At 43.1% G+C, this 26,665-nt stretch overlaps 2 protein-coding genes across 2 annotated transcripts in view; one reads left to right on the top strand and one right to left on the bottom strand.

Moving 5' to 3' along the window:
- gpc6b (glypican 6b) overlaps window positions 1–9,604 on the bottom strand; it is a 53,278-nt gene extending 43,674 nt beyond the window's left edge. The window contains exon 1 of the mRNA XM_067444726.1: window positions 9,302–9,604. The gene's annotated coding sequence lies outside the window, so the exon portion shown is untranslated. The remainder of the gene's footprint in view (window positions 1–9,301) is intronic.
- The window catches only part of LOC137075888 (dentin sialophosphoprotein-like), a 55,211-nt gene continuing 37,657 nt past the window's right edge, over window positions 9,112–26,665 (top strand). Inside the window, exon 1 of the mRNA XM_067444838.1 lies at window positions 9,112–9,164. Coding sequence (XP_067300939.1) covers window positions 9,112–9,164 — 53 coding nt within the window. The remainder of the gene's footprint in view (window positions 9,165–26,665) is intronic.

Here is a 26,665-nt window from a genome sequence, read left to right as displayed (position 1 = left end):
ATAAACAAGCTTGAATACGGGTATTGGAAGCATAAATCAGTTTATATCTCATGTTACTAATATTCTGAAATGTGGAGAGAAGGTTTGACTAGTAGAGCATGCACTGCAAAAAATGCTCTTTATTAGTAATTTTGTCTTGATTCTAGTCTAAATACACTCACCTAAAGGATTATTAGGAACACCTGTTCAGTTTCTCATTAATGCAATAATCTAATCAGCCAATCCCATGGCAGTTCTTCAATGCATATTGGGGTGTGGTCCTGGTCAAGACAATCTCCTGAACTCCAAACTGAATGTCAGAATGGGAAAGAAAGGAGATTTAAGCCGTTTTGAGCGTGGCATGGTTGTTGGTGCCAGACGGGCCGGTCTGAGTATTTCACAATCTGCTCAGTTACTGGGATGTACACACACAACCATTTCTAGGGTTTACAGAGAATGGTGTGAAAAGGGAAGAGCATCCAGTGTGCAGCAGTCCTGTGGGAGAAAATGCCTTGTTGATGCTCGAGGTCAGAGGAGAATGGGCCGACTGATTCAAGCTGATAGAAGAGCAACTTTGACTGAAATAATCACTCGTTACAACCGAGGTATGCAGCAAAGCATTTGTGAAGCCACAACACACACAACCTTGAGGCGGATGGGCTACACCAGCAGAAGACCCCACCGGGGACCACTCATCTCCACTACACATAGGAAAAAGAGGCGACAATTTGCACAAGCTCACCAAAATTGGCCAGTTGAAGACTGGAGAAATGTTGCCTGGTCTGATGAGTCTCGATTTCTGCTGAGACATTCAGATGGTAGAGTCAGAATTTGGCGTAAACAGAATGAGAACATGGATCCATCATGCCTTGTTCCCACTGTGCAGGCTGGTGGTGGTGGTGTAATGGTGTGGGGGATGTTTTCTCGGCACACTTTAGGGCCCTTAGTGCCAATTGGGCATCGTTTAAATGCCACGGCCTACCTGAGCATTGTTTCTGACCATGTCCATCCCTTTATGACCACCATGTGCCCATCCTCTGATGGCTACTTCCAGCAGGATAATGCACCATGTCACAAAGCTCCAATCATTTCAAATTGGTTTCCTGAACATGACAATGAGTTGACTGAACTAAAATGGCCGCCACAGTCCCCAGATCTCAACCCAATAGAGCATCTTTGGGATGTGGTGGAACGGGAGCTTCGTGCCCTGGATGTGCATCCCACAAATCTCCATCAACTGCAAGATGCTCTCCTATCAATATGGGCCGACATTTCTAAAGAATGCTTTCAGCAGCTTGATGATCAATGCCACGGAGAATTAAGGCAGTTCTGGAGGAGAAAGGGCGTCAAACACAGCATTAGTGTGTGTTCCTAATAATCCTGCAGGTGAGTGTATCTAAATATTCTTAAATCAAGATGCATTTACTAGATAAGTAAAGTAACAAGATATTTTTTCTTGTTTTGTTGAAAATAAAATCAAAATGAGTTTTTGCTTAAAACAGGTAAAATGATCTGCCAATGGGGTGAAAAAAATATTTTTTCTTTTTTGGACGGAAACAAGAATTCAGTCAGAAATAAGATTATTTTTCTCACCCCATTGGCAGATCATTTTGCCTGTTTTAAGCAAAAACTCTCTTTGATTTTATTTTCAAGCAAAAAATATCTTATGTCGTTTGTACTGATCTAGCAAATGCATCTTGACTTGGGAATTTTTAGATATTTGGACTGGAAACAAGACAAAAATACGGATAAAGAAGAGCTGAAATCCAAAGCTAATAAACCTCATTTACATATAATACTAGTCATGTTTTGGAAGGACCAATCCAGAGAATAAAACCCATAAGAACACACACACACACACACACACACACACCGTGTACATATAAATGTGTATTTGAGGAGAAGTGGCCAAGCCGAAGGATCCTGCACTCTTCACAGGCCGGGACAAGTGCAATACTTTCAGATCTGAGCATTGCGGCCAGTCCCAGCCTAGGAAGAGCGGGATTCTGGGAAGAGTGGGATTCCAGTATTCCGGCAAGGGAGGGATTCAGGGAAGAGAGGGATTCTGGTATTCCGGGAAGAGAGTGATTCTGGTATGCTGGCAAAAGCATGACTCCGGGAAGAGTGGGATTCAGGGAAGAGAGGGATTCCGGCAAGAGAGGGATTCTAGTATTCCGTGAGGAGCAGAATTCCGGGAAGAGAGGGATTCCGGGAAGAGAGGGATTATGGGATTTTGGGAGGAGAGGGATTCCGGGAAGAGAGGGATTCCGGTATTCCGGGAAGAGAGATTCTGGGGAAAGAGGGATTCCGGTATTCCGGGAAGAGAGATTCTGGGGAAAGAGGGATTCCGGCAAGAGAGGGATTCCGGTATTCTAGGAAGAGAGGGATTCTGGGAAAAGAGGAAAGAGCGGGATTCCGGGAAGAGGGATTATGGGAAGAGCGGGATTCAGGGAAGAGAGGGATTATGGGATTCTGGGAGGAAAGGGATTCCGGGAAGAGATGGATTCTGGGAAGAGAGAGATTCCAGTATTCTGGGAAGAGAGGGATTCTGGGAAAAGAGGGAAGACACATTTCGGAAAGAGAGGGATTAAGGTATTCTGGGAAGAGAGGGATTCTGTGAAAAGAGGGAAGAGATTCCGGTATTCCGGCAAGAGAGGGATTCAGGGAAGAGAGGGATTCTGGTATTCCGGGAAGAGAGTGATTCTGGTATTCGGGCAAGAGCATGATTCCGGGAAGAGAGGGATTCAGGGAAGAGAGGGATTCCGGTATACCAGGAGGAGCGGGATTCCGGCAAGAGAGGGATTCCGGGAAGAGAGGGATTCCGGGAAGAGAGGGATTCCGGGAAGAGAGGGAAGAGAGGGATTCCGGTATTCCGGGAAGAGAGGGATTCTGGGAAAAGAGGGATTCCGGGAAGAGAGGGATTCCGGTATTCTAGGAAGATAGGGATTCTGGAAAAAGAGGGAAGAGCGGGATTATGGGAAGAGCGGGATTATGGGAAGAGAGGGATTATGGGATTCTGGGAGTAAAGGGATTCCGGGAAGAGAGGGATTCCAGTATTCTGGGAAGAGAGGGATTCTGGGAAAAGAGGGAAGAAGCATTTCAGAAAGAGGGATTCCGGTATTCTGGGAAGAGAGGGATTCTGGGAAAAGAGGGAAGAAGCATTTCAGAAAGAGAGGGATTCCGGTATTCTGGGAAGAGAGGGATTCTGGGAAAAGAGGGAAGAGAGGGGTTCCGGTATTCCGGGAAGAAAGGGATTCAGGGAAGAGAGGGATTCAGGGAAGAGAGGGATTCTGGTATTCCGGGAAGAGAGGGATTCAAGCGCAGACTCTTCACTGCCATGGTCAGTTTTGCATGGATTTGCACAGCAACAATACAAAACGCTGACTGCAAACCAGCAGAACTAGCCAGCGCAGACACAGGTCCGGCTCAGGCTCGGGTTCGGCTCACTCAGGTCCGGCTCCATCAGCAGCTGGCCTCGAGAAGTACTTGAAGTGCTCATACTGCAGTAGAGGAGAGTCTGCGGAACTACCTGCACTATAAGCACTTTAATACCGCAGGAGCAGACTCAGGCGGAGCAAGGCAGGCGGAGCAGCACTCCATCAGTTTTGCATAGATTTGCACAACTCAACATGTCTTGTAGTGCAACCAGGCAAAACTAGCAGAGAACCGCAGGAGCCAGAGGCGGCGGGGCAGGGGTCAGGGGTCACTAACCCTTATGCCAGAAGGGGCACTTAGGGCAGTAGGTGCTGGTCTACTTCACTATCTGCACTAAATGCACCTTAGCATAAGCAGCAGTTGAGGCTAGCGTGAGTGGCTCAGGTCAGAGCGGAGCGGGAAGTGCCTGCACTGCAGTAGAAGAGCAGCACTACCTGCACTGTAAGCACTTTGGCTCTATTCTGACGGATCCGCCGCGCAAAATACAGCATCACGAGACTTCACTGCTCTCAGTCACAACGCTTCGGCAGGCAACACATTACTACAGGTGTAACGATACACTCTTAGAAGAAAAGCTTCCATTTATAACCTTAAAAGGTTCCATCAGCGCCACGTATCTGGAACCCTAGAAGTTCCTGGATAGAACACTTAAAGTGCCAAAGGGTTCTCTCTTGTCATAATAGAACCTTTTTAGCATAAAAGGTTCTTTGGAGTTGACTATAAATGCATTTGTTTTACCTTTTTAGCAAAAAAAGGTTCTATTAAGACAAGAAAGAACTCTTTTGGCACTTTAAGTGTTCCAAATACGTAGCTTTATAGAACCTTTACTTCTAAGCGTGTACACTCGTGTCACGATTCAACATACAGGTCCTTCTCAAAAAATTAGCATATTGTGATAAAGTTCATTATTTTCCATAATGTAATGATAAAAATTAAACGTTCCTATATTTTAGATCCATTGCACACCAACTGAAATATTTCAGGTCTTTTATTGTTTTAATGCTGATGATTTTGGCACACAGCTCATGAAAACCCACAATTCCCGTCTCTAAAAATTAGCATATTTCATCCGACCAAAAAAAAAAAAAATTTAATACAAAAAAAAAAAAAAAAAAAAAAATCAACCTTCAAATAATGATGTTCAGTTCGGCACTCAACACTTGGTGGGGAATCCTTTAGCAGAAATGTCTGCTTCAGTGCGGCGTGGCATGGAGTCGATCAGCCTGTGGCTCTGCTGAGGTGTTCTGGAGGCGATCAGCCTGTGGCTCTGCTGAGGTGTTCTGGAGGCGATCAGCCTGTGGCTCTGCTGAGGTGTTCTGGAGGCGATCAGCCTGTGGCGCTGCTGAGGTGTTCTGGAGGCGATCAGCCTGTGGCGCTGCTGAGGTGTTCTGGAGGCCCAGGATGCTTCGATAGCGGCCTTAAGCTCATCCAGAGTGTTGGGTCTCGCATCTCTCAACTTTCTCTTCACAATATCCCACAGATTCTCTATGGGGTTCAGCTCAGGAGAGTTGGCAGGCCAGTTGAGCACAGTAATACCATGGTCAGTAAACCATTTACCAGTGGTTTTGGCACTGTGAGCAGGTGCCAGGTCGAGCTGAAAAACCAAATCTTCATCTCCATAAAGCTTTTCAGCAGATGGAAGCATGAAGTGCTCCAGAATCTCCTGATAGCGAGCTGCATTGACCCTGCCCTTGATAAAACACAGTGGACCAACACCAGCAGCTGACATGGCACCCCAGACCATCACTGACTGTGGGGACTTGACACTGGACTTCAGGCATTTGGGCATTTCCTTCTCCCCAGTCTTCCTCCAGACTCTGGCACCTATTTCCCGATTTCCCAATGACATGCAACATTTCCTAAATTTTGCTTTCATCAGAAAAAAATACGTTGGACCGCTGAGCAACAGTCCAGTGCTGCTTCTCTGTAGCCCAGAAGTGTCTTGACCTGGGGAATGCGGCACCTGTAGCCCATTTCCTGCTCACGCCTGTGCACGGCGGCTCTGGATGTTTCTACTCCAGACTCAGTCCACTGCTTCCGCAGGTCCCCCAAGGTCTGGAATCGGTCCTTCTCCACAATCTTCCTCAGGGTCCGCTCACCTCTTCTCGTTGGGCAGCGTTTTTTGCCACAGACTTCCCACTGAGGTGCCTTGATCCAGCACTCTGGGAACAGCCTATTCGTTCAGAAATGTCTTTCTGTGTCTTCCCCTCTCGCTTGAGGGTGTCAATGATGGCCTTCTGGAATTTTGGGTTTTCATGAGCTGTGTGCCAAAATCATCAGTATTAAAACAATAAAAGACCTGAAATATTTCAGTTGGTGTGCAATGAATCTAAAATATATGAAAGTTTAATTTTTATCATTACATTATGGAAAATAATGAACTTTATCACAATATGCTAATTTTTAGAGAAGGACCTGTATATTCCCATACTGCACTGCAAAAAAATGCTTCTTAGTATTTTTTTGTCTCGTTTTTTACTCAAAATATCTAAAAATTCTTACATTAAGAAAGATTTACAAGACAAGTAAAAATTATCGTCTTGTTTTGGGGGAAAACTAAATTAAGAGTTTTTGCTTAAAATAAGATAAATAATCTGCCAATGGGGTGAGAAAAATAATCTTGTTTTCAGTTTAAATCAAGATTATTTTGATTTAAAAAAAAAATAATAATAATAATAAACATGCAACAAGATTACTTTTCTTACCCCATTGGCAGATCATTTTGCTTGTTTTAAGCTAAAAGTATAAAATCAAATTGGAGTTTAAGAAAACAAGGTAAATATCTATATTTTTAGATATTTAAACTAGAAACAAGCCAAATTTACTAAATGCGAAGAGCATTTTTTGCAGCTGTAGTCTACAGTTGTTCAGTAGATTCAGCTTTGTCTCTATGTAATAATAATGTCTCTACTAATAATAATAATCATGCCTAGATGGTTGCTTTCACTTGATCTTTATAAACGATGTTTACTTTTAAACAGCATACAGCCTTTGAATGTTTATGCTTTATTTACTTAATGGTTATCATAAATAGTCATTGAATGTGATTACATTTTTAAAATAGTTTAATAGTACCAAAACTGCTACGAAGTGCCGTAAAATGTGTATGCTGCTGCTCTGAATGATGAGCTAGAGACGTTACCTTTCTTTACTATACATCATTTAGTTACAAAACTCTCCAGCAAATAAGCATTGTTTGTTTGATAGCTGTATGCTCTTATTGTACATGGTTGCTTTTTTTTTTAAATAGATGAACTGTTAATAAATGAAATGCATGATCATATGACTGACGCATTTTTATCTTGATATATCGTGGATGATATTCATGCAATATATCGCCTGTCGCAGAATCGCTGGTGATGATATATCGTTATCATTATCGTGGGCAAAATATTGTGATAGTATCGTGAATTAACCCCTACTACAAATTATAGATTAACACTGCAAATAATGCATATTTGTCTTGTGTCGAGTCCAAACATCTAACAACTCTTAAAACAAGAAACATTTACTAGACAAGCAAAAGTAATTGTCTTGTTTTGGGAAAAATAACTCAAAATGAAGAGAGTTTTTGCTTAAAATAAGATAAATAACAGAAAACAAGATTATTTTTCTCACCCCATTGGCAAATTATTTAGCTTATTTTAAGCAAAAACTCTTCATTTTGAGTTATTTTCCCCAGAAAACAAGAAAAAAAAAAAATCTCACGTAATTTTACTGATCTAGTGAATGCATCTTGATGTAAGAATATGTAGATATGTGGACTAGAAACAAGAAAAAAAATACTAAAGAAGAGCATTTTTGCAGCGTACATTAACTCAACATGTAAATCATTGGCTCCAGATGCTCTACGTATGTGTGTGTGTGTGTGTGTGTGTGTTAATGGATCCTCCGCAGGAGCCGAATCTTCTGAAACGAGAGAAAAGGCACATTATTAGACAGTTTTCATTCAGTTATTAATGAAAGTGTTTACAACCCAAGCCATTGGGTGGAAAACTGACAAAATCCCCGATAAAGTTTGGGGCCCTCAGGGGCCGCGCTAGAGCTCAGAGAGACCGTCAGAGACAGACAGAGCTCAGAGACAGAGACAGACCCGAGGAGGGTTATACCGAGCTTTGAGGAACAGCTGAGCTTGATCTAAACCAGGCTGGATTAATCCGGATTGGTCAACTCTAAACCTGCTCTAAACTCAGAGTTTGTTCAGCTAGCTTGATGCCACCGGCCTCTGGGCAATAACACACACAAATAAAGAACATTACAGCACTATAGAACGCAAATATATAAACGCGCTAACACTGTTAGTGTCATTATTACATGTAGTTACTATAGTAAACTGCACAAAGTGCTCTTCTTCCTCAGAAATTCTCTCTCGTTTCCAGTCTATCGAAATATTCTTAAATCAAGATGCATTTACTAGATCAGTAAAACGACATAAGATATTTTCTCGTTTTCTGTGGGGAAAATCTAAATGAAGAGAGTTTTTGCTTAAAACAGGCAAAATGATCTCCAATGGGGTGAGAAAAATAATCGTGTTTTCTGTTTGAATTAAGATTATTTTTCTCACCCCATTGGCAGATTATTTATCTTATTTTAAGCAAAAACTCTCTTCATTTAGAGTTATTTTCCCCAAAACAAGACAATTACTTTTGCTTGTCTAGTAAATACTTCTTGTTTTAAGAATGTTTGGACTAGAAACAAGACAAAAATACTGAGTAAGAAAAACGTTTTGCAGTGTGTAGCAAGCTATGCGTATTACATGTGCATTAAGGACAACAATAAAGTGTTACCAACATTCACAACATACATTTATACCATAATCTTCCTATATTTGGTGGCACGAGGAAGCTCATGTATGGGGTTGTAAAGCACCACACACACACACACACACACACACACACACACACACAGTGTAAGGAAAGCAGGTATTTTAACATTAAAACTACAGTACATGATCTGATAAGCGCAGTACTCAACCGGCGTGCTCCGACGCGCATGCGCAGTGCAGCCGTGCGCACACACGCACCCCTCCCCCATGATGTGCAGAGCCAACATGGCGCCGGAGAGCCGCAGTCGGTTCGGGTGGACCTGGCACAGCGCGTAAAGTGTGTGACGCGCGTCTAAACGCGTTAAACGCCACCAGCCCCAGCAGTTCTACCTGAGCACATTTAGGCTTGGCGCGTTCCCAACCGCTCCATTGTGCGCCAAAAGCCCTTTATGATGAACAGAACGCTGAGCGTTACTCTGTGTACGAACGCGACCGGCCCGCGCACGCAGAACGCACGCGCTGCTCACGTCCCCGTTTTCCGCGGGAAACCGTTCGCGTTCGATAACCACCGATCACCAGACACGAGCCCGCGAGGGCAGCTCCCCTGGGTGCACGTGCGGGGCTCGGGCACGCGTTTAAACTCGCCGGACACCCGCTAGCTTTAGCCGTGCTGCTAACGGCCTGCAGCTGCCCCATGTGCTGTGCTTTGTTCTGCTCGAGCGTTCACCGAGCGTCGCGAACAACGCGCCTGACGCGCCGCCGCGAGGAGTTCTGGAGGAACGGTTCCGAACGCTTTAACCGCGCTGTAAACTGGCGCGCGCACGCTTTTCAAATCTCCCTCATTCTCGCCCTGTGGTGGCGACCCGACCACGCGCCGCTCGCGGCCGCTGAAACTGCTCCTCTCACAGCCGCATAACGCGATAAACTCCGACATGTGGAAAGCTCCAGACTTCGCCAAGAGCATCGCTCGGGAACACAACAACAGGTCTCGCGTCAGCAACGCGCGCGTGGTCTCACACACACACACACACACACACACTCACTCACTCACTCTCTCTCCCACTCACACACTCTCTCTCACACACAGTAATGGTCCATCTTCACTCACTCAGACACACTTACCGTTCCCGCCGCCGCTCCGGCTCTCCGTCGGAACTCAACGCGCCAAACTTGTGCGAAATAACCGCCGCGCCGCGTCCGAGCACGAGCGCGTGGGCAGCGTTACAAAAGCGTAGTAAAATTGCGAAAGTGGCGCGAACGCGCTCAGCTTTTAACCATGTGGTGAATGAAGGGCGGCTCCCGCGGAACGTAAATATCACGAGCGCACGCCTTCATTAGCATATACACACACTACTTCCGATCCGACACACAGCTGGACACATCTGAGATACACACACATCTGAGTTACACAAACAGACACACACATCTGAGCTACACACACACACACACATCTGTGTTAAACACATCTGAGTCACACAAACACACACACATCTGTGTTAAACACATCTGAGCTACACACACACACACACATCAATCTGTGTTAAACACATCTGGGTTACGCACACATCAGACTCCTGAACGCTGTCACTTAACTACATGTGACTTCACCTCACTTCAGTATTAACACACTCACACACTGATATTGCACTGCACTTTACTCTTGTGTTCATGTAACGACTCATTATAATGCTGTTTGCACATTACACTCCTGCACTTCTGTTATCCACAGATTTATTTTTATAGTCTCCAGTTTACTTTATCTCACTTATTTTATTCCACATCCCTTTAATTTCTTTGACTTGATTTATTCATAATTCTACATATGTATATATATATAGCACCTTATCCTATTCCTATTTTATAATTTATTGTGCTTTTTTAGTTAATTGTTATCTGCTGTCCATGGAGCGGACCTGTTTACATTTCACCGCCGGTTGTATCTGTATAACTGTGTGTGTGACAAATAAAACTCTTCAACTTGAACTCTTGAACTTGAACATCTGAGCTACACATACACACACAACACACACTTCTGAATACAAACCCAATTCCAAAAAAGTTGGGACACTACAAATTGTGAATAAAAACAGAATGCAATGATGTGGAAGTTTCATATTTCAATATTGTATTCAGAATACAGCATAGATGACAAATCAAATGTTTAAACTGAGAAAATTTATAATTTTAAGGGGAAAATTAGTTGATTTTAAATTTCATGACATCAACACATCTCAGTAAAGTTGTGCCGTGGCCATGTTTCCCGCTGTGTGTCATCCCCTCTTCTTTTTATATCAGTCTGCAAACGTCTGGGCACTGAGGAGACGAGCTGCTCAAGTTTAGGAATAGGAATGTTGGCCCATTCTTGTCTAATTCAGCTTCTAGCTGCTCAACTGTCTTAGGTCTTCTTTATCGCATCTTCCTCTTTATGATGCTCCAAATGTTTTCTAATGGTGAAAGATCTGGACTGCAGGCTGGCCATTTCAGTGCCGGATCCTTCTTCTGCGCAGCCATGATGCTGTAATTGATGCAGTGTGTGGTCTGGCATTGTCATGTTGGAGAATGCAAGATCTTCCCTGAAAGAGACGCCGTCTGGATGGAGCAGATGTTGCTCTAGAACTTTGATATACCTTTCAATCTTTGTATGATATTATGCACTGTAGATGATGATTACTTTAAATTCTTTGCTGTGTTTCTCTGAGAAACTCCTTTCTGATATCGCTCCACTATTGTCCGCCGCAGCATTGGGGGAATTGGTGATCCTCTGCCCATCTTGCCTTCTGAGAGACACTGCCACTCTGAGAGGCTCTTTTTGTTTAAGTTCAACTAAATATCCAAATAAAATTCAATACTAAATTGCCAATATAAACTCTAATACTGATCTGCCAACATTGTCTCTCTCTGATAAATTAAAATAAGCTGATAACATCACTGTTTACTCCAGAACGACTGTACAGCCAAATCTAATTCTGCTGCAGTATTGTCCTGTTTAACACTGAAGCTGCTCTGACACAATCGGCGCTGGAGAAGAGCGATAGAAATAAAGATGACTTGACTTTTTATACCCAGTCATGTTGCTAATTGACCTAAAAAGTTGCAAATTGGTCCTCCAGCTGTTCCTTTTATGTACATTTAACTTTTCCTGCCCTTTTATTGCTACCTGTCCTGTCCCAACTTTTTTGGAATGTGTCGCTTTAATGAAATCCAAAATGAGCCGATATCTGGCATGACATTTCAAAATGTCTCCCTTTCAACATTTGATATGTTATCTATAGTCTATTGTGAAGAAAATATAAGTTTATGAGATTTGTACAATGTCACAACTTTTTGGAATTGGGTTTGTACACACACACACACACACACACACACACACACACACACACACACACACACACACACACACACACACACACACACACACACACACACACACATCTGAGTTACCTGTGTGTTGTAGCAGTTTTTATATCAACAGGTCCATGAAGACAGAAATATTTACTCATTTACTGCATTTGATTTGCCTTAAACACGAGTAACGTGAAACAGGAACAGAAATGCTGAGTTAGTAAAGTTCAGCCACACAAGAGCTCGAGCTAAAGATGATGATAATGATCATTTACTGTAGATTTACTCTATACAGCTGCCATTGTTGTGTTTAAATGCTGAATGCTGAAGTAATAATAATAATAATAATAATAATAGATTTTATTTATAATGCACTTTTCATTCCGAAGAATCTCAAAGTGCAACAAAGGGGGGGGGGGGGGGGGGAATAACAACAAAAAAATGAATAACAAGTAAAAATATAGAATACTACAAACAATCAACCAACACAGAAAACAGAACAGAAACAGAGCTGATGGTGAACAGAAACAGAGCTGATGGTGAACAGAAACAGAGCTGATGGTGAACAGAAACAGAGCTGATGGTGAACAGAAACAGAGCTGATGGTGAACAGAAACAGAGCTGATGGTGAACAGAAACAGAGCTGATGGTGAACAGAAACAGAGCTGATGGTGAACAGAAACAGAGCTGATGGTGAACAGAAACAGAGCTGATGGTGAACAGAAACAGAGCTGATGGTGAACAGAAACAGAGCTGATGGTGAACAGAAACAGAGCTGATGGTGAACAGAAACAGAGCTGATGGTGAACAGAAACAGAGCTGATGGTGAACAGAAACAGAGCTGATGGTGAACAGAAACAGAGCTGATGGTGAACAGAAACAGAGCTGATGGTGAACAGAAACAGAGCTGATGGTGAACAGAAACAGAGCTGATGGTGAACAGAAACAGAGCTGATGGTGAACAGAAACAGAGCTGATGGTGAACAGAAAACAGCTGATGGTGGAAGTCTCTGTTAGCTCCGCAGCACACTGTGGTCCACTCCATGTTTCAGATTTCTCCCAGCGGCAGTGTCCCGATGACATCGCCGAGGCACGACAGCTGAAGACCAGATGATGGGTCTTCTTCATGATGATTCAAACGATGGGGATCGCTGCAGCACCATGCAGGAGGCAGAACATTCCTCCGGGCACTTCTGTGGACACACCGGGGCCGGCGCAGATGTCGCTCCACGGTCGCAATGCAGGACGGAACAGCGGCGCAGCCGAGAAGCAGAACATCCCAACATCATGCCGGACACCGACGACGAGAGCCCGGATGACGCTAGCCCGGTGCAAACTTCAGCCACCATGCAGCTTAAGCCCAAGGGAGACCACCAGTGAGCACCCGCGGCGAGAAACATAAAATGTCCTCCAAACCAGAAACCAACCGCAGCAATTCAAATGTAAACATTAGAGAAGCGGTTGAAAACGGCGAAACGACGAACAACGACTTCTCAGTGGCTGCCAGCAATCAGCAACAGTCCCAATTGTAGCTCTGACTGTTAGACTAGTCACAAACATAAGGAAATAAAATAAAATGTAAATCTAATAGTACATTAACATGATTTGTTGTGGGTGGAGAAGCGGCGAACAAACGACGCCAGCGTCCTCTCCCCCACGTTGCCTAGCAACCCTAAAAAGTACACTGCAATATGCTCTTCTTCCTCAGTATTTTTGTCTTGTTTCTAGTCCAAACATCTAAAAACTCTTAAAACAAGAAGTATTTACTAGACAAGCAAAAGTAATTGTCTTGTTTTGGGGAAAATAACTCAAAATGAAGAGAGTTTTTGCTTAAAATAAGATAAATAATCTGCCAATGGGGTGAGAAAAATGATCTTTATTCAAACAGAAAAAAGGGTTATTTTTCTTCATCAATCATTGCTATATAGTTAATTATTGATTAGTGTGTTGATTTAGATAAAAGAACCCGATACTCACGTTTTCAACAAACACACAATTATCTGATTGTGCTGAATAATTAGTACAAAATCCAAATCGCGCTGTAAAGTTATGCTGTAATTTTAGAGGTTTAGTCCAAATCTTAAGAATAAATATAGACAATTTCTCAATGTTTACAGTTAAATTCTGCTTTATAGTTAAAACTGATCAATAAGTCATGAAACGTGTGATTGCATTGATATATTATATTTGGTGCCGTTTTTAGTGCCTATTGAACCAGTGCAAAAATCTGCCTATGTCTAATAATGTTCAGATATTGTCATATTCCGAGCCTGTAGATGACGCGTCCTCGGAGAGAACACGTCATCACGGACTCAGCCAATGGTCTGCGTGTGGGCGTGGCTTCTGCAGTTCCGGAGGTTGACACTGGAGACGCAATAACGCGCGCACACGCTCTCTCTCTCTCTCTCTCTCTCTCTCTCTCTCTCTCTCTCTCTCTCTCTCTCTCTCTCTCTCTCTCTCTCTCACACACACACACACACACACACACACACTGTAACTGTCCTGAAGTGTGTTATGTGCAGTTTTAGCCCACATTTACTGAAGTATTAGGCTGGTCATGTGATCTCTATCTCCATCTCTTTTGCTGCTTTATCTTCACATGAACGAGCTTTGACTCTGAGTCTGAGAGTGTCACGCGCCCGCGCCGCCGCCAGAGGGAGCTGTGGTCACACACACACACACACACACACACACACACTTTTAACTTCAGAGCACACCTGTGCGTGCTATAAATACTGTGGGAGGATGAACCACTTTCACTGTCAGAAGAACAAGAACCCTTTACTGTGTGTGTGTGTGTGTGTGTGTGTGTGTGTGTGTGTGTGTGTGTGTGTGTGTGTGTGTGTGTGTGTGTGTGTGTGTGTGTGAGAGAGAGAGAGAGAGAGAGAGGGACCCATTATGTCTTAAACAAGACAGACAACCAATGACAAACCCACTCAAACTATCATCTCATCTGTGATTGTAGATCAAGCGGCAACCTCCCGCGATCTCTCTTGAAGCCAATACGGAAGTAATGTAAACTGCAGTTCCTCGGCTGGCCACTAGAGACAGGCTCCAGAGGGGAGCAGAATCTCATTGAGCGCCATGTTAAAATTCTCAACTTTAAAGCAGGAAAAAACATGTTTACAGCCTGGTACAAATTGTGGTTTTGGCTTATAAGGCTAATTTTGTTTTTCATGACAACTGTGAGGGGGGTGAATTTTTTTATAACTCATTCGTTTACGTAATATAAAGCCTTAAGGTTCTGCATAATTAAGGGCGTGGTTACAAGTGGATAGCCATTTATCCGCCGTCTGTAGTTATTGCGTCACCTCAGCTCCGCGCACATCCCGCCTTTTTGCCCATTTTCTGTTATCCGGGAGTGACACGCGATGACTCGCTCACAAGATGGCAACACCCAGCTCGGCCATACTTTACGCTTCAGAACGGCTTATCGGAATCCTATGGGTGACGTCACGGACACTACGGCCATATTTTTTTTACAGTCTATGTTGTAGATACACAATACCCCTCATGTGAATATAACACACACACACACACACACACACACACACACAACCACAGAGACAGTCGGTCACTACGAGAGTTCTGAGCAGGACACACACACTCAGTAGCTGTGTTTAGAATGAACACATCAGTGTTATTGTTTATTCTACATTATTAACCCATTAAAGGTGTATCTGTAACGTAATGGATCTGAGCTAACATTACCAAAGATTAAATATAGCTGCAAGCAGTGATACCGGGGCCAAGCACAACAAAAGCAAACCAGGAAGCTAACAGCAGACCAACTGCAGAAATGAGTAAAGACATTTGGAGACGATTTTAAGTTGAGTTGTATGGAGTCAATTTCATGTTTTGTTTAATTATAGCGCCACCAAGAGGCACAATCCTACCAATTTATTTGCGTGTCCTCGAAGTGAGCCCATAGATGTGTGTGTTAATTTTAACGAAAATATCTCATTTTGTTTTGGACTTAGACAGTTATATGAAAAAACACATACTGTAATAAATGACTGACACCTGACTTTGACTGGATTTTACTACCCCTAACTTTCACTATTTTGAGATTTGGGCATTAGCATATAGCTAGCGACCTATATTTCTGATTTTCTGACGCTGGTTTCGTCTCTATCGGACTAGCGGTTTCAAAGATATCAGCTAGTGTTTTATAAGAGCTTAATTAACGAGCTGCACAAACCATACATCGAAACCTGGCAAATCTGGTATCGTTGGACTCGGCAAGGATTCAGGAGACCAAACAAGTCACCAAGGTTATTATAGTTTTGCTTTTTGAAATTAGTTTTTATTTTAGTATCGTTTTCAATTTTGCTACAAATTTCAGTTTAGTTTTAGTTAGTTTTACAAATGGTTTTGCTAGTTTTAGTTTAGTTTTTATTTTGCAAATACATTTCTATTTATTTATTTAGTTTCAGTTTTAGTTTTAGTAATTATAGTTTAGCAGAGTTACCATAATGAAGTGTAGAGACCAAATCAAGGTTTTTAATTTCAGCAAAGTTTAATGTTTGCACAGATTAGAGTTTAATCTTACTAAACATCCTTAAGTGAAATAACTTGAAAAACGAGCATTATTGTTTAAACCCAGGAAGGTTTACAAAACATGCATAAAGTTGGGTCTTCACCTTTGAGCAAAAAAGCTTGAGGCAAACTATGACCTATACAAACAACGATCTGGAGATTAAAATGAAATAAAATATATTTTGATATTAAAATTATATTTGATATTTTTGACATTTGACATTTGACAAAGAACAAAATAAATGCAAAGTAAAATATAAAAGTAAAAATTATAAATTCCAGACAAACTCATTCATAACAAAGATGAAATATTGTTAAACAATTAAAAGCTTATTTTAATTTCTTCAGTAGTACAATATAGGCTAGCAGTGTAAGACCACAGCTAAAGTCATCTGAATACAGCCAACACACATTGTTGTGCTCTGTTTGTGTGTGTGTGTGTGTGTGTGTGTTGTGCTATAATTGTAAAGGGGGCCAATGTCCTCACTTATCTAGTAAAATATGATAACTGACTAGAGGACATTTGACTGGTCCTCACTAGTTAAAAAGGCTTATAAATCGGCCAAAACATGTTTTTATTTAAATCTATTGTTTTGCACGTTCTTGGGATGGGTAGGTTTAGGGATAGGGATTGGGATTGGGTTGGGGGATATAAAATATCATTAACCTGATTAAAATCAATGGAAGTCCATGCAATGTCCTCACTTATATGGTGAAACAAACGTGTGTGTGTGTGTGTCCTGGTATTCCCTACTTTGTGGGGAAATGTCTCCACACAGATAATAATATTATTAGTAATAAATGATTATGATAACACCTTTGAGCCTGTCAATATTATGCAAACATGAAATATCAAACGTACAGTAGACTAGTACTGGCTACTATAGTTGCTGACTTTTGCGCCGCGTCTCTCGTCGCGTCAGAAACGGCATTCTAAAACAGTGAGCTTAAGTTAAAAGAAGTTCAACGTGCATCTCATTACCTTGTGTTATTTCCCCTTTCACTGCCACGGACGGCTTATTAATAACGAAAACGAATATTTATTTTTGCTAATTATTATTTTATTTCAGTTAGTTTTTTAGTAAGAGTAGTTAGTTTCGTTTCGTTTTAGTTTTTTATTTATTCAGATTTTTACATTTTATTTCAGTTTACGAAAATGTTTTTTGACCAATAGTTTTAGTCTTAGTTTCAGTTTTCGTTTACGAAAATAACCTTGCAAGTCACTCCCATCAAAATATGTCAACCACACCCAAAGGGTTTGCATTTGAAAAAGCGTTTGAAAAAAACAATTATCCACTAGGTGGCGCTGTTTCGGAACTTCTCAGGCTACTTCAGGGCATTGTGGTGATGACCCATACCAAGTTTTGCAACGGTCCGTTAATACATTCATAAAATACAGCATTTTAGCACATAATTCAAAATGGCCGACATGGTCAAATTTGATATCAGTCGACTCTGCACGATGCCCCAAACACTGCATGCTGCATCAAGTCATGCTTGTGATGACACGTACCAAGTTTGGCTTGAATACGATAAATCTTTAGTGTGTTTTTGCAAATAAAACGTAAAATTTCTCAGCGCGTTTGAAAAAGTTGGTTTTCCGTTAATTAAAATGGCCATGATGCGATCGAATCGGCTTTAGCCAAGGAATCAGAGGAAAAAGGATTTGTGTTTCTACCTATAAGGGTTCAAAAGTTATTAGCATAAACATGAGCAAAATAAGAAGAAGAAGAAATCTAACGATTTCAACAGAGGCTCCGTACCTTCGGTGCTTGGCACCTAATAAATAGGCTTTTCTGTCACTAATGTGTTCGTTAATGACAGAAATCCTGCATCAGGTTATTTTACACACATATACGAGCAGCGGAAATAGGAAGAGTTTGGAGGCGAGCAACCATTCCTCAAATCCCAGAAATAAGCACGGTCTGAAATGTCAATGACATGGAAGGGCATCGCTGAAAGCTGGAAGACAAGAACAGAGTCACGGCTTCATGTTTTCATCTACATCCAAAAGCGAACAGTCAAAGGTAAAGAGACCCAGGTGAGACTCAGGTAAATAACATCAGGTGAGACTCAGATGAAGAGACTCAGGTGAATAGACTCCGGTAAAAAGACTCAGATGAAGAGACTCAGGTGAATAGACTCAGGTAAAGAGACTCAGATGAAGAGACTCAGGTGAATAGACTCAGGTAAAGAGACTCCGGTGAGACTCAGGTGAAGAGACTCAGGTGAGACTCAGGTGAAGAGACTCAGGTGAATAGACTCAGATGAAGAGACTCAGGTGAATAGACTCAGGTAAAGAGACTCCGGTGAGACTCAGGTGAAGAGACTCAGGTGAAGAGACTCAGGTGAAGAGACTCAGGTGAAGAGACTCAGGTGAAGAGACTCAGATAAAGAGACTCAGGTGAAGAGAATCAGGTGAAGAGACTCAGGTGAAGAGACTCAGGTGAAGAGACTCAGGTAAAGAGACTCAGGTGAATAGACTCAGGTAAAGAGACTCAGGTAAATAACATCAGGTGAGACTCAGGTGAAGAGATGCAGGTAAAGAGACTCAGGTGAAGAGACTCAGGTGAGACTCGGGTGAAGAGGCTCAGGTAAATAACATCAGCTGAGACTCAGGTAAATAACATCAGGTGAGACTCAGGTGAAGAGACTCAGGTGAAGAGACTCAGGTGAAGAGACTCAGGTAAATAACATCAGGTGAGACTCAGGTGAATAGACTCAGGTGAGACTCAGGTAAATAACATCAGGTGAGACTCAGGTGAAGAGACTCAGGTAAATAACATCAGGTGAGACTCAGGTGAATAGACTCAGGTGAAGAGACTCAGGTGAATAGACTCAGGTGAAGAGACTCAGGGGAATAGACTCAGGTGAGACTCGGGTGAAGAGGCTCAGGTAAATAACATCAGGTGAGACTCAGGTGAATAGACTCAGGTGAGACTCAGGTAAATAACATCAGGTGAGACTCAGGTGAAGAGACTCAGGTAAATAACATCAGGTGAGACTCAGGTGAATAGACTCAGGTGAGACTCAGGTAAATAACATCAGGTGAGACTCAGGTGAAGAGACTCAGGTGAAGAGACTCAGGTAAATAACATCAGGTGAATAGACTCAGGTGAATAGACTCAGGTGAGACTCAGGTGAATAGACTCAGGTGAATAGACTCAGGTGAATATACTCAGGTGAAGAGACTCAGGTGAATAGACTCAGGTGAAGAGACTCAGGTAAATAACATCAGGTGAGACTCAGGTGAATAGACTCAGGTGAAGAGACTCAGGTGAAGAGACTCAGGTAAATAACATCAGGTGAGACTCAGGTGAATAGACTCAGGTGAAGAGACTCAGGTGAAGAGACTCAGGTGAATAGACTCAGGTGAATAGACTCAGGTGAAGAGACTCAGGTGAGTAGACTCAGGTGAGACTCAGGTGAAGAGACTCAGGTGAAGAGACTCAGGTGAAGAGACTCAGGTGAATAGACTCAGGTGAAGAGACTCAGGTGAAGAGACTCAGGTGAATAGACTCAGGTGAAGAGACTCAGGTAAATAACATCAGGTGAGACTCAGGTGAAGAGACTCAGGTGAAGAGACTCAGGTAAATAACATCAGGTGAGACTCAGGTGAATAGACTCAGGTGAAGAGACTCAGGTGAAGAGACTCAGGTGAATAGACTCAGGTGAAGAGACTCAGGTGAATAGACTCAGGTGAATAGACTCAGGTGAAGAGACTCAGGTGAATAGACTCAGGTGAATAACATCAGGTGAGACTCAGGTGAATAGACTCAGGTGAAGAGACTCAGGTGAAGAGACTCAGGTGAAGAGACTCAGGTAAATAACATCAGGTGAGACTCAGGTGAATAGACTCAGGTGAAGAGACTCAGGTGAATAGACTCAGGTGAAAAGACTCAGGTAAATAACATCAGGTGAGACTCAGGTGAATAGACTCAGGTGAAGAGACTCAGGTGAATAGACTCAGGTGAATAGACTCAGGTGAGACTCAGGTGAATAGACTCAGGTGAAGAGACTCAGGTGAATAGACTCAGGTGAGACTCGGGTGAAGAGGCTCAGGTAAATAACATCAGGTGAGACTCAGGTGAATAGACTCAGGTAAATAACATCAGGTGAGACCCGGGTGAAGAGACTCAGGTAAATAACATCAGGTGAGACTCAGGTGAAGAGACTCAGGTGACGAAACTCAGGTGAATAGAATCAGGTGAATAGACTCAGATGAAGAGACTCAGGTGAAGAGACCCAGGTGAGACTCAGGTGAGACTCAGGTGAATAGATTCAGGTGAATAGACTCAGATGAAGAGACTCAGGTGAAGAGACCCAGGTGAATAGAATCAGGTGAATAGAATCAGGTGAATAGACTCAGGTGAAGAGACCCAGGTGAGACTCAGGTGAATAGAATCAGGTGAATAGACTCAGATGAAGAGACTCAGGTGACGACACTCAGGTTAATAGACTCCGGTAAAGAGAATCAGGTGAATAGACTCAGATGAAGAGACTCAGGTGAATAGACTCAGTTGAATAACATCAGGTGAGACTCAGGTAAAGAGACTCAGGTGAATAGACTCAGATGATGAGACTCAGGTGAATAGACTCAGATGAAGAGACTCAGGTGAATAGACTCAGGTGAATAACATCAGGTGAGACTCAGGTAAAAAGACTCAGGTGAATAGACTCAGATGAAGAGACTCAGGTAAAGAGACTCCGGTAAAGAGACTCAGGTGAATAGACTCAGATGAAGAGACTCAGGTAAAGAGACTCCGGTGAGACTCAGGTGAAGAGACTCAGGTAAAGAGACTCAGGTGAAGAGACTCAGGTGAAGAGACTCAGGTGAAGAGACTCAGATAAAGAGACTCAGGTGAAGAGACTCAGATAAAGAGACTCAGGTGAAGAGAATCAAGTGAAGAGACTCAGGTGAAGAGACTCAGGTGAAGAGACTCAGGTGAAGAGACTCAGGTGAAGAGACTCAGGTGAATAGACTCAGGTGAATAGACTCAGGTAAAGAGACTCAGGTGAAGAGACTCAGGTAAAGAGACTCAGGGGAAGAGACTCAGGTAAAGAGACTCAGGTAAATAACATCAGGTGAGACTCAGGTGAAGAGACTCAGGTAAAGAGACTCAGGTGAAGAGACTCAGGTGAAGAGACTCAGGTAAAGAGACTCAGGTAAATAACATCAGGTGAGACTCAGGTGAAGAGACTCAGGTGAATAGACTCAGGTGAAGAGACCCAGGTGACACTCAGGTGAATAGACTCAGGTGAGACTCGGGTGAAGAGGCTCAGGTAAATAACATCAGGTGAGACTCAGGTGAGAATCAGGTAAATAACATCAGGTGAGACTCAGGTGAAGAGACTCAGGTAAAGAGACTCAGGTAAATAACATCAGGTGAGACTCAGGTGAAGAGACTCAGGTAAATAACATCAGGTGAGACTCAGGTGAATAGACTCAGGTGAAGAGACTCAGGTGAATAGACTCAGGTGAAGAGACTCAGGTGAATAGACTCAGGTGAGACTCGGGTGAAGAGGCTCAGGTAAATAACATCAGGTGAGACTCAGGTGAATAGACTCAGGTGAGACTCAGGTAAATAACATCAGGTGAGACTCAGGTGAAGAGACTCAGGTAAATAACATCAGGTGAGACTCAGGTGAATAGACTCAGGTGAGACTCAGGTAAATAACATCAGGTGAGACTCAGGTGAAGAGACTCAGGTGAAGAGACTCAGGTAAATAACATCAGGTGAATAGACTCAGGTGAAGAGACTCAGGTGAGACTCAGGTGAATAGACTCAGGTGAATAGACTCAGGTGAATATACTCAGGTGAGACTCAGGTAAATAACATCAGGTGAGACTCAGGTGAAGAGACTCAGGTAAATAACATCAGGTGAGATTCAGGTGAATAGACTCAGGTGAGACTCAGGTAAATAACATCAGGTGAGACTCAGGTGAATAGACTCAGGTGAGACTCAGGTAAATAACATCAGGTGAGACTCAGGTGAAGAGACTCAGGTGAAGAGACTCAGGTAAATAACATCAGGTGAATAGACTCAGGTGAATAGACTCAGGTGAGACTCAGGTGAATAGACTCAGGTGAAGAGACTCAGGTAAATAACATCTGGTGAGACTCAGGTGAATAGACTCAGGTGAAGAGACTCAGGTGAAGAGACTCAGGTAAATAACATCAGGTGAGACTCAGGTGAATAGACTCAGGTGAAGAGACTCAGGTGAAGAGACTCAGGTGAATAGACTCAGGTGAATAGACTCAGGTGAAGAGACTCAGGTGAATAGACTCAGGTGAGACTCAGGTGAAGAGACTCAGGTGAAGAGACTCAGGTGAATAGACTCAGGTGAATAGACTCAGGTGAATAGACTCAGGTGAAGAGACTCAGGTGAAGAGACTCAGGTGAATAGACTCAGGTGAAGAGACTCAGGTAAATAACATCAGGTGAGACTCAGGTGAAGAGACTCAGGTGAAGAGACTCAGGTAAATAACATCAGGTGAATAGACTCAGGTGAAGAGACTCAGGTGAGACTCAGGTGAATAGACTCAGGTGAATAGACTCAGGTGAATATACTCAGGTGAGACTCAGGTAAATAACATCAGGTGAGACTCAGGTGAAGAGACTCAGGTAAATAACATCAGGTGAGATTCAGGTGAATAGACTCAGGTGAGACTCAGGTAAATAACATCAGGTGAGACTCAGGTGAATAGACTCAGGTGAGACTCAGGTAAATAACATCAGGTGAGACTCAGGTGAAGAGACTCAGGTGAAGAGACTCAGGTGAAGAGACTCAGGTAAATAACATCAGGTGAATAGACTCAGGTGAATAGACTCAGGTGAGACTCAGGTGAATAGACTCAGGTGAATATACTCAGGTGAAGAGACTCAGGTGAATAGACTCAGGTGAAGAGACTCAGGTAAATAACATCAGGTGAGACTCAGGTGAATAGACTCAGGTGAAGAGACTCAGGTGAAGAGACTCAGGTAAATAACATCAGGTGAGACTCAGGTGAATAGACTCAGGTGAAGAGACTCAGGTGAATAGACTCAGGTGAGACTCAGGTGAAGAGACTCAGGTGAAGAGACTCAGGTGAATAGACTCAGGTGAATAGACTCAGGTGAATAGACTCAGGTGAAGAGACTCAGGTGAAGAGACTCAGGTGAATAGACTCAGGTGAAGAGACTCAGGTAAATAACATCAGGTGAGACTCAGGTGAAGAGACTCAGGTGAAGAGACTCAGGTAAATAACATCAGGTGAGACTCAGGTGAATAGACTCAGGTGAAGAGACTCAGGTGAAGAGACTCAGGTGAATAGACTCAGGTGAAGAGACTCAGGTGAATAGACTCAGGTGAATAACATCAGGTGAGACTCAGGTGAATAGACTCAGGTGAAGAGACTCAGGTGAAGAGACTCAGGTGAAGAGACTCAGGTAAATAACATCAGGTGAATAGACTCAGGTGAATAGACTCAGGTGAAAAGACTCAGGTGAAAAGACTCAGGTAAATAACATCAGGTGAGACTCAGGTGAATAGACTCAGGTGAAGAGACTCAGGTGAATAGACTCAGGTGAATAGACTCAGGTGAGACTCAGGTGAATAGACTCAGGTGAAGAGACTCAGGTGAATAGACTCAGGTGAGACTCGGGTGAAGAGGCTCAGGTAAATAACATCAGGTGAGACTCAGGTGAATAGACTCAGGTAAATAACATCAGGTGAGACCCGGGTGAAGAGACTCAGGTAAATAACATCAGGTGAGACTCAGGTGAAGAGACTCAGGTGACGAAACTCAGGTGAATAGAATCAGGTGAATAGACTCAGATGAAGAGACTCAGGTGAAGAGACCCAGGTGAGACTCAGGTGAGACTCAGGTGAATAGAATCAGGTGAATAGACTCAGATGAAGAGACTCAGGTGAAGAGACCCAGGTGAATAGAATCAGGTGAATAGAATCAGGTGAATAGACTCAGGTGAAGAGACCCAGGTGAGACTCAGGTGAATAGAATCAGGTGAATAGACTCAGATGAAGAGACTCAGGTGACGACACTCAGGTTAATAGACTCAGATGAAGAGACTCAGGTGACGACACTCAGGTTAATAGACTCCGGTAAAGAGAATCAGGTGAATAGACTCAGATGAAGAGACTCAGGTGAATAGACTCAGTTGAATAACATCAGGTGAGACTCAGGTAAAGAGACTCAGGTGAATAGACTCAGATGACGAGACTCAGGTGAATAGACTCAGATGAAGAGACTCAGGTGAATAGACTCAGGTGAATAACATCAGGTGAGACTCAGGTAAAAAGACTCAGGTGAATAGACTCAGATGAAGAGACTCAGGTAAAGAGACTCCGGTAAAGAGACTCAGGTGAATAGACTCAGATGAAGAGACTCAGGTAAAGAGACTCCGGTGAGACTCAGGTGAAGAGACTCAGGTAAAGAGACTCAGGTGAAGAGACTCAGGTGAAGAGACTCAGGTGAAGAGACTCAGGTGAAGAGACTCAGATAAAGAGACTCAGGTGAAGAGACTCAGATAAAGAGACTCAGGTGAAGAGACCCAGGTGACACTCAGGTGAATAGACTCAGGTGAGACTCGGGTGAAGAGGCTCAGGTAAATAACATCAGGTGAGACTCAGGTGAGAATCAGGTAAATAACATCAGGTGAGACTCAGGTGAAGAGACTCAGGTAAAGAGACTCAGGTAAATAACATCAGGTGAGACTCAGGTGAAGAGATTCAGGTGAAGAGACCCAGGTGAGACTCAGGTGAATAGACTCAGGTGAAGAGACTCAGGTAAAGAGACTCAGGTAAAGAGACTCAGGTGAATAGACTCAGGTAAAGAACATCAGGTGAGACTCAGGTGAAGAGACTCAGGTAAAGAGACTCAGGTAAAGAGACTCAGGTAAACAACATCAGGTGAGACTCAGGTGAAGAGACTCAGGTAAAGAGACTCAGGTAAATAACATCAGGTGAGACTCAGGTTAAGAGACTCAGGTGAAGAGACCCAGGTGAGACTCAGGTGAATAGACTCAGGTGAGACTCAGGTAAATAACATCAGGTGAGACTCAGGTGAAGAGACTCAGGTAAATAACATCAGGTGAGACTCAGGTGAATAGACTCAGGTGAGACTCAGGTAAATAACATCAGGTGAGACTCAGGTGAAGAGACTAAGGAAAATAACATCAGGTGAGACTCAGGTGAAGAGACTCAGGTAAATAACATCAGGTGAGACTCGGGTGAATAGACTCAGGTGAAGAGACTCAGGTGAATAGACTCAGGTGAGACTCAGGTGAATAGACTCAGGTGAAGAGACTCAGGTGAATAGACTCAGGTGAAGAGACTAAGGTAAATAACATCAGGTGAGACTCAGGTGAATAGACTCAGTTGAAGAGACTCAGGTGAATAGACTCAGGTGAAGAGACTCAGGTAAATAACATCAGGTGAGACTCAGGTGAATAGACTCAGGTGAATAGACTCAGGTGAATAGACTCAGGTGAATAGACTCAGGTGAATAGACTCAGGTGAATAGACTCAGGTGAAGAGACTCAGGTGAATAGACTCAGGTGAATAACATCAGGTGAGACTCAGGTGAAGAGACTCAGGTAAATAATATCAGGTGAGACTCAGGTGAAGAGACTCAGGTGAAGAGACCCAGGTGAGACTCAGGTGAATAGAATCAGGTGAATAGACTCAGATGAAGAGACTCAGGTGACGAGACTCAGGTGACGAGACTCAGGTGAATAGAATCAGGTTAATAGACTCAGATGAAGAGACTCAGGTGAAGAAACCCAGGTGAGACTCAGGTTAGACTCAGGTGAATAGAATCAGGTGAATAGAATCAGGTGAATAGACTCAGGTGAAAAGACCCAGGTGAGACTCAGGTGAATAGAATCAGGTGAATAGACTCAGATGAAGAGAATCAGGTGACGAGACTCAGGTTAATAGACTCCGGTAAAGAGACTCAGGTGAAGAGACTCAGGTGAATAGACTCAGTTGAATAACATCAGGTGAGACTCAGGTAAAGAGACTCAGGTGAATAGACTCAGATGAAGAGACTCAGATGAAGAGACTCAGGTGAATAGACTCAGATGAAGAGACTCAGGTGAATAGACTCCGGTAAAGAGACTCAGGTGAATAGACTCAGATGAAGAGACTCAGGTGAATAGACTCAGGTGAATAACATCAGGTGAGACTCAGGTAAAAAGACTCAGGTGAATAGACTCCGGTAAAGAGACTCAGGTGAATAGACTCAGATGAAGAGACTCAGGTAAAGAGACTCCGGTTAAACTCAGGTGAAGAGACTCAGGTAAAGAGACTCCGGTGAGACTCAGGTGAAGAGACTCAGGTAAAGAGACTCAGGTGAAGAGACTCAGATGAAGAGACTCAGATAAAGAGACTCAGGTGAAGAGACTCAGGTGAAGAGACTCAGATAAAGAGACTCAGGTGAGACTCGGGTGAAGAGACTCAGGTGAAGAGAATCAAGTGAAGAGACTCAGGTGAAGAGACTCAGGTAAAGAGACTCATGTGAATAGACTCAGGTGAATAGACTCAGGTAAAGAGACTCAGGTGAAGAGACTCAGGTAAAGAGACTCAGGTGAAGAGACTCAGGT

Source organism: Pseudorasbora parva, chromosome 5 (assembly GCF_024679245.1).
Source record: "Pseudorasbora parva isolate DD20220531a chromosome 5, ASM2467924v1, whole genome shotgun sequence".
NCBI classification, from domain to species: domain Eukaryota; kingdom Metazoa; phylum Chordata; class Actinopteri; order Cypriniformes; family Gobionidae; genus Pseudorasbora; species Pseudorasbora parva.
Note: the sequence above shows the minus strand (reverse complement) of the source record. Positions and strands in the feature narration are given on the sequence as shown.